The sequence below is a fragment of the Leptonychotes weddellii genome, unplaced genomic scaffold, assembly GCF_054177405.1.
Source record: "Leptonychotes weddellii isolate Sample4059 unplaced genomic scaffold, ASM5417740v2 HiC_scaffold_7991, whole genome shotgun sequence".
Classification (NCBI taxonomy): Eukaryota; Metazoa; Chordata; class Mammalia; order Carnivora; family Phocidae; genus Leptonychotes; species Leptonychotes weddellii.
Genome location: NW_028050378.1, coordinates 1 through 9,033, shown reverse-complemented (window position 1 = coordinate 9,033; position 9,033 = coordinate 1). Strand labels below are relative to the sequence as shown.

Below are 9,033 nucleotides of genomic sequence, written 5' to 3'. Positions count from 1 at the left end.
TGGTGCCTGAAAGGAACTCTGACAGTCAGATGTAATGAGGAGAGTTTCTTGCTACAAGAACAGACTAGAGCCCCAAGCGGCATAGCTGCAGATTTCTTCTAGCCTTGTTGGAGGAGAAGGAGGGTTATGACCGCTTTTGCAATCCACCACAGGGCAAACCTACATAGAAACACTCTATTAAGTCCTTGTGTTTCTGTTCTCATCCATGTCACTGAATCAAGACTTTATTTCTGGACTCTTTCTTTCCGGGGAAGGGGAGGGACAGAGGGAGGGCTAATAAAGTTTCTTCCTCCTTTCCACCCATGTCCCTCAGTAATGTGACTTTGCAGCTCACCTTTATCAAGGAGGATTCAAGGGAAGAAAGTCTGGCTTTCCCTCCCCCTGGAATTTAGTCTGGTTTCCTGACTTGTTTTGGCCAAACTAGCAGAAATGGCAGGTGGCCGTTCCACGCCTAAACTTTGAAGAAGCCTTGTGCAGGTCCCCTGAGGGTCTCTCTCAGAACCCTGCTGCTGCAGTGTGAATGAGTCCACACTAGTCTGCTGATGATAACAGTGTGGAGAGAGTCCCCAGTCTTCCCAGTGGACCCAGCTGAGGCCATAGACCAGCCAGCCCTTAGCTGCTTTCCTCTTCCCCACAAGCTGGCTGCAGACATATAAGCAAATCCAGCCAAGATCAGCCAAGTCCGGCCCAGACCAGCAAATTGCACAGCTGACCCACAGATTGCTAACTTGCTGTTGTTTAAAATAATTAAGTTACTGAGATAATTTTCTCACACAGCAAAAACTAAGATACATGCCCCAACCCATTAAAACACACATTCCAAATTCCCCTGCAGTTCCTTTACGTTTCTCATAGTTTCAGTGGCATATAATGAGCAGGTGGCAACACAGCTTAGCTTTCATGTGTCCTGGGCTTAGTAAGAGTCTACAATGACTCTCTCAACTGAAGTTCTGCTGGCTTTAAACCTGGGTCAGGGGGGCAGTTACAATTTTACTTTGAGCTGTACAGTTCCCTTTAAGTTTTCCTTCAAATCCCTTCCAATTGAGTTTGAAAAATTTCAAGACAATCTTGTTTGTGTGTGTTACACCGTTTATAATTTTTGTATATCTTGGGGCAAGGGAAAATGGGGGTGTATTGGAAACCCAGTGGGGTGAAGACCAAAACTTACATGAAATCCCAGGTTGAATAAATCGAAGACTATGCATAGTGTCTTGCAATATCTACTTTTTCCCTCTGCTTTAAATAGAAAAGGAGTAACATCTACTTTTGTATCATGGCCCAGAACTTCTTTATGCCTTTCCTCAAATCCACATGTTAAGAATTTGTTCATCTATCTTTTTTTTTTAGCTCAAAGAAATCTTTATTCTCCAGCAGGTGCACACACATCCACCATCCCTGGTCCTCAGGGCCACACTCATCTGCATTCACCCACTTATCTATTGTTTTATTCATTCTATAAATATGGAGCACTCTGGAGGAATGCCGAATTGTAGCAGACATAGGCATTTGCATAGATACTCTTCCAAAAAAACGGGGAAAGAGTTTTCAACCCAGCAGACCTAACTGTAGTACCATAGAATGATTCAGACGGAGCACCTGGGAGTAGGGCATCTGCACATTTTCCTGGCACCCAGGCAACCACAGAAATCAGATTAAGTAGAGCTAACCGATCTGGTTTTCTCCAGAGCTTTGTACACATATCTGGGAATAGAATACAGAAGCAGAAGCAGAAGCTGGATTCCATGACAGACTCAAGTTGCTAGCATAACAAGTGTCCCAGTAATCGACATGTGACTCTGGGCCACCTGTGAATAGAATATGACAGATACTGATGTCAGATCTGGTGTCTAATTGGAGGCCTCTTCAGTGTTTCGTTCTGTTTTCTATCGAACCTTCCTCAGCCTTAGCGTGTAAGATGACCAGTAGGTGAACTGTGTCTGGCACTAAAAATGAGCAAAATGAGCTTCCACAGATCAATTCTGTAACCTCGGAATTCAATGCTCCACTATTGCCATCAGAAGAGACATGACAGCTGTGGGGCCTCAAACACTCACTGCATTTGAAAGGTCACAGCTGGGTGCTGGGCTGCAGGGAGGTGGCACAGGAAGTGTGGGCCCAGCATAAGCCAGGAGGGCAGGTTCTGCCTTAGCTCCTTCTCAAAATAAGGGGCTCCAGAAGGGAATCTGCCAAGAAAAGTGGACATAATGAGTGAAAGACACATTTGGTTCTCAGCGGAGGTGAGAGAGATGTGACTAGGAACCACATCACAGTTGGAAATGGGATCACTGGGCTCCCTGTTTCTATTACAGATGGTAAACACATGCTTTGTCATGAGACACTGTCTTCACCACTATGTCTTCTTGCGTTCCTCTGGTTAAAAATTTGTGTTAAAAAATAATTACAGAAAAAATAGACGTAACATGACATGGAACAGCTGTGACCTGATTAGTCTCCAGCTTGTCACCGACAGGGCTGCAACATGATGCAGGAATACCACAGCCTGAGAGGGCAGGAGGTGCTCACTGACTGGAAAGAGAGGCTTCCAGAGAGAACGGAAATGATGCTGACAAGCTAGATGCAAACTGGGGACAGGGGGCCAGCAGCAGTCCCAGAGGAGGTATAAACAATGAAAAAGAATGATGCTTTTCACCCTTTTTCCCTTTTCCTCTATCATGAGTGAGAAGTGTGAGTGGCAGATTTCAAAATTACCCAGAAAGCCAAGCTTTGAGCTGAAGATCTGCCACCGGTGAGAGTTGCTCCTGAACAGAGGCCTCTGGGCATGAGAAAGGAGGAGGGCCGCCCCAGGGAGCAGGCTGCCAAGGCCAGCCAGGAGCCAGACGGAACGCTGCCGGCATCTTTAGCCACCACAGTCACCCACGGGCTGCACGCGGGGAAGGGGTCCTCCAGGCATTTAATGCTTGGTACTCCCTATCACTGGGAGGCTTTTCTGGCGAGTTTGTAGTAAGAATGCCAGGAAATAGATGAAGCAGAACACTTCCGCTGCATATCTCAAATATTCCTAGGAGTGCTGGAAAGCAGTGGGGAGCAGACACATGTCAGAAAGGCAAAACGGCACGAAGCGAACGGCCTGCAGGACTCGTGAATTCAGGCTTGCGTGTACTCTGTGCACGGTAACGAGAGCTAAAAGGGCTTTGTTTCCGGGCCTTTCCATGTATTGTCTTGTTTAATCCTTACAGCATCTCTAGGAAGTGGGTACTGTTTTTATCTCAATTTCACAAACGAGGACATGGAGGCACAGCGAGGTCAGAGAAATACCTTGCTACGCCCCATGTAGGGCAAGGGTCCGTGACAGGTTAGGGTCTGGACGCGTGACTCCAGAGACCACAGCTGCACCCTTCACCAGGACGTACCTGGCCTGTCCTGCATTTCCCTGTCTGTACAGGTACAGACATGTTTGTTCTTCTTTGTTCTATTTCTGTTTGAAACCACATATATTTGCACTGCTTGTGTTATCAACAACTTGGTCCTGGTTTGATCTGAATTATTTATACATAATTTCCCCTTTGAGCAGGGAGTCCCAGTTACATCTCTCCACTTTTATCTTCACAAACATTAAAGACACCTGGCGCTGGCCTCTTCTTACCTCCTTTCCACACGTTTAGTCTTGAAACGCTGCTGCTTTTCCTCTACAAACGATGTGTTTAGTGCTCTATGTAATCTCTGGCAAAAAGAACAGATTCACACATACAGATCATTAGAAACACACCGTCTGGGGACCAAGTACCACCTGAGTTTAATAGTGTATCTCACTGTTACAAATCTGCTGCGCCTCCAACAAATTTCCAGGGATGCCCGAAAACAGATCAACCTTCAGCCCTAAATCTCAAGAGAACCAAATTTTAATTCTGACCTATTATTCTATCTAGAGGGGGAAAAAAGTAATTCGAAGGAAGCTTTAGATATGCTCTGGGTTGTAAATAGGTATGTGATGTAAAGAAGAGTCGTCACAACTAGTGTGTGGCAAAGGACCTTGCAGAATTGCTAAAGGTGAGTCAAAACGTCTTTGCAGCCAAAACGAAGAAGGGAAGAAGCCGGAGAATTCCGCTAGTCACGTGAGCACCCGACGGAGGCCACCTGTCTGCGGAGCTCCCCTGGGGAGACCAGCTCCTTTCCAGGACGAAGCAAAAAGAGCAGGGTCCCATGTGACCGAATCAAGGGCAGTGACCTAACTAGTAAAAAAGGGTCGCTGTCGCCGACGAGCGGGGCAGCGGCGGCGGCAGGGGCGGCCTCACGGCCCCGCGCGCGGCCACCGCGGACGCAGGACGGAGCGGCCGGCTGGGAGATCAGGCTGGCGCCGGGCGCCTCCACCTCCCGGGGGGCAGATGCCACAGCCGCCACAGCCCCTTCTGCTCTCGGCGGGCTCTCGGCGGCCCCTGCCGTCAGGCCGAGCGGTGCGAGGGAGCGTGCGGCTCGGCCTGACGGTCTCCGTGGTCCCTGGGCCGGAGCGCGCCCGCGTCCAGGCACAGAACGCCCATCCTGCGCGGCTCGGCCTGCGCACCGGCCGGCTCCCCACCTCGGGGCCACTGGAAATGCGGACGGAACGGGGGCCGCTGGGCTCGTCGGCAGGCAAGTAGGGGCTTCAAGCTCATTGAATGAGCTTCCGTTTTGGCTAGGAGAGAGTCTGTAGGAAGAAACTCTCGCACACCGTGTCCGCAGGTGGTCACTACTAAGGGAAACCAGGTGAAAGACAACTCCCATCGCTTCTGCGTGAGCAACAGCGGAGGGCCGGAAGCAAGGCGGGGGCGTCACGGGACAGGCTAATCTAAGGGGAAAGTGCATTAATGGGATAGAGGGAACTCCATCGTCTACACGGAGTTGTCTACGCCACCGCGGTTCTCCTGGGAACCTGGCACCTGTCCTGTCTGACGTGGGGCTCCGCACTCCGCGGGGCATCCGTGGCAGTTCGGACGGCTCACACTGGAGCAGGCCGCCCGCGCACTCACCTGGCTGGTGTGGAGCCAGTACTGCAGCCTGGATTTGCTCTTGATCCGCGGCAGCAGCAGCCTGTACACCATGTGCTCCCCAACGGCTGTCAAGATGGACAGACCAAAGCCGATGCACAGCAGCACAAAGAGTCCAGAGAAGTGTTTGATGCCCATTTGCAAAGTCTGTGGCAGAACAGGGAAGGAAAGGCCGTGAATGCGAGGCTCCGCCTGGCCCCACGCTTGTTTTTGGATGCAGATACTTTTTTCCCCTGGACCTCAGGAGAGCTGGAGACTACCCCTCCCCAGCCCTCCCCGGGGGCTTGGCAGGCTTCACTGGACTGCGTTGTGAGAGGGGCCCAGCCGGGGCGGACGGCCGCCGCGCAGCACGCTTCCTGGGGAGCCGCGCACGTACAGTCCTCTTGCATGAAGGGTCCCGGGGTCTGGACCGCCCTCCTGCCTCTAGAGGGAGACTGAGAGATAGAGACCAAGGGTTGAAACAACTTAACATCCCGAAGCACTGACTAGTTATCAAGGAAAGAACCTTTCTCAGGGACACTGAATGAGTAGGTTTAAGGGGAAGGGATGATGAGTTTCAATAATTTTGACATTTAGATCTGGCAGGAACATGGAGATCATCTACTTCAGTGTTCTCATTTTTCAGATGAGGAACCTGGGACCAGGGAAGTGAAGTAAATTCAGGCAGGTCACAAAATTAGACAGCCAGAGAGGAGGAAAAAAAAGGGGGGGGGGAACCTAATATTTATTGATTGCTTACCTTTTTGCACTGAGATAGGTATTAAAAACCACAATTTACAGTTGAAGAAACTAAAGTCCGTGCAGCTTTTAAGTGACCAAGCTGGTCTATAAGCCCATGTTTGTTTAGCTGTGAAGCCTGGGCTCTTTCTGCTGTACAACAAAACAGCAGCTGGGGCACCTGTGTGGCTCAGTCAGCTAAGTGCATGACTCCTGATTTCGGCTCAGGTCATGATCTCAGGGTCGTGAGACTGAGCCCCACATCAGGCTCTGCACTGGGTGTGGAGTCTGCATGGGGATTCTCTCTCTCCCTCTCCCCATCCCTCCCCTCCTCCCCCCCAAAAAAGCCAGCAGCAGTTACAGCAACTATAGTTACAACAACTGTATGTGGCAGGTACTTTACTATGTAATTTACATATGAGATCTAAGAGAATCCTTACGAGTTCTCTATGAAATGGGTATTATTCAGTCATGGACATCAATGACAAGAGTCAATCCTGCAGAAAGAAAGACTTTGGACACACTACTTCAGGCACTCTTTGAGGTACCACAGGATGAAGATAGGAGGGTTATGTCCCTGCCTTTAATCAACCTGAGTCTAGGGATGGAGCAAACATTCATACGCCATGATACAGACACTGATCCGTGTCGTCTCAGTTTTGTGGAGAAGTTGGTTCATAAGAGAGGTAGAATGTGGAGGCTTGGGTGGGAAAGTAGGCACTCTGAAGGTTGTGGAAACAGAGGGAAAGAAGTGATGTCTGGCGGGGCGCCTGGGTGGCTCAGATGGTTAAGCGTCTGCCTTCGGCTCAGGTCATGATCCCAGGGTCCTGGGATCGAGCCCCGCATCTGGCTCCTGCTCAGTGGGGAGCCTGCTTCTCCCTCTCCCACTCCCCCTGCTTGTGTTCCCTCTGTGTCTCTCTCTGTCAAATAAATAAATAAAATCTTAAAAAAAAAAAAAGTGATGTCTGGCACAGTGATGTAGGGGGTTGTGAAGCAGATCCTGGTGGCTGAGGGGTAGGTCTGGTGCAGGAGGCATGCGCCGTGAGGGAGAAACAGGGCCATACTAAGCAAGCCCTTGGATACCAGTGCTAAGGAGCCTGATGTCATCCCTCTGCTCGGGGTTTTTGGTCATCATCAGTAATTATTTAGCACTTAATATGTGGAAGGCATAGCTCTGAGCACTTTATCACTGTAGCAACTTGCTTACTATTCATAACAACCTATGAGGTAGGTACTGTCATCACTTCCATTTTATAGGTGAGGAAACTTAGGAACAAAATAGCTTAGCAACTTGTCCAAGGTCACACAGCTAGCGAAGGTTAGGGCTAGGGTACAAACCCAGGGAGTCTGGCTCCAGAGCCTATACTCTTAATCACCCTGCCTTGACTGATGTCAGTGTCTCCCCATTCTCTTGAAGGCGTTCTTTCATTCTCCCCACCCGAATCCTGAAGAAACAGCTAGCCAGACATGGTTCAAGCACGGATCCACCTCCCGGTTATGCCAGGACGTCCATCTGGGGGCAGCGCTCAGAGGCAGAACTTGGGGATTTCAGACTCCGGTGGAGTCTGGGCCATGAAATCTCTTTCCCCCACGACGGTACCTCCAGCAGTGGCTCCGTATCAGTGACGGCTGCTTGGATCCCTGGAGAACTAATGACTGGAGGTGAGCAGGGACATAGAGCATGGCCTGGTCTAGGCAACTGAGCACAAGGCAGGACAACTAGGCCGATCACCTGAGAATGAGGCAGAAGCCCAGCGCTAGGGAATAAGGAATGCTGGTCTAGGAAAGGCAAGAGGTGTATTGGGCCCCGAGAACTATGCAAGTACTCGGGCTTCTCCTAGGACAAGTGGCGACCAACTGTGTAACACTGACCTCCAGAAAGCAGATTACAAATATGTCTGAAAATAGCCCTTGGGCTGGACCTGTCATAATGTGTACAGGATATGGCTATTATATAAGGATTTAATGAGTTATTACGGCTATGGATGAAGAAAAAAATGGAATTCATTTTTGACTTAACATCATCAAACAATCAGCAAAACAATAGACGGGCACCGCTTTCTTGTAAGGTGCTGCCAAGATGAGGGAGAAAGATGTAACTTACAATGAAACATCTTGCCTTTTAAACACATGGCTTCCCCTTCCGTTTTTTTGTGCATGACAATAACTAATCTAATTTTCCTCTCCTTACCTGAATAACAAATAGGCTGGATTCAGTTTATTTTAGATTTTATTTATTTATTTATTTGACAGAGAGAGAGAGAGAGCGCGCGCACAAGCATGAGCAGGGGGAGGGGTAGAGGGGAGAGGGAGAATCTTGAGCAGACTCTGAGCTGAGCCTGACGTGGGGCTTGATCTCACGACCCTGAGATCATGACCTGAGCTGAAACCAAGGGTTGGACACTTAACCGACTGAGCCACCCAGGCGCCCCCTCTTTTTTTAATTTAAATTTCTGTTGTTTACACCCACATACTAATAGATGAATAGATATAGTTACTGTTTCTTTTAAATTGGGCATCTAATATGTGTGCCAGGCATCATTACGCATATTATGATCTTTTAATAACCCTTTAAGTATTATTATCCCCATTTCACATTCAAGGAAACTGACTCTCATAGAGATTAGCCACCTTCCCCAAGATCTTACAAGCTAATAAATGGGGGAGCCAGGCTGTGGATCCAGGACTGTCTGTGCTAAAGCGTGCACTGCCTTTCAAGTGAATCCCATTTATAGGTACTCCTTGCCACCTGGATCCCGGGATCAAGACCTGAGGCGAAGGGAGACGCTTAACTGACTGAGTCACCCAGGTGCCCCATGTGTCTAGGAGTGTTTTAGTGATATTTAAAGAAACTCGTTGGGATTTTTAGATGAGGTGGGAATGCTTTGGTGGTTTCTTTTTTCCCCCATTTAAAACAATGGAAAGGACTTCTACCATCTGGAAATTCACTAGCTAATGTATTTCCAGGAACGGACTAGATTCAGATAAAGGGAGATGCCTGTTCTGGCAAATGTTCTGAGTGGTCTCTGCCCAGATCATGAGCGCTCCCAGTGACACATAGAGGCCAAGACCACCAATTTTGTTGCTGCCTAAACTTGCTTTGCATCTTGCTCAGATGTGGACATTTGAAACATCTGACAGCTGGTGAGATAACTAATTCTGAAACCTCCAGCAAGAAATGCAGTTCGATTTGCAATGACGTGGATGGAACTGGAGGGTATTATGCTGAGCGAAATAAGTCAATCAGAGAAAGACATGTATCATATGACCTCACTGATATGAGGAATTCTTAATCTCAGGAAACAAACTGAGGGTTGCTGGAGCGGGGGGTGGG

General features: G+C 49.0%; 1 protein-coding gene across 1 annotated transcript; it reads right to left on the bottom strand.

Annotated features, from left to right (window-relative positions):
- Positions 1-152: 152 nt before the first annotated feature.
- On the bottom strand, positions 153-5,765 carry LOC102732929 (glutamate receptor ionotropic, NMDA 3A). The gene is made up of 3 exons (XM_081811494.1): positions 4,965-5,765; positions 3,605-3,681; positions 153-2,183 (listed from the first exon to the last, which is right to left on the bottom strand). Exons 1-3 carry the CDS (start codon positions 5,118-5,120, stop codon positions 2,051-2,053), a joined length of 366 nt encoding a protein of 121 aa, XP_081667620.1. The 5' UTR covers positions 5,121-5,765; the 3' UTR covers positions 153-2,050.
- Positions 5,766-9,033: the final 3,268 nt, after the last annotated feature.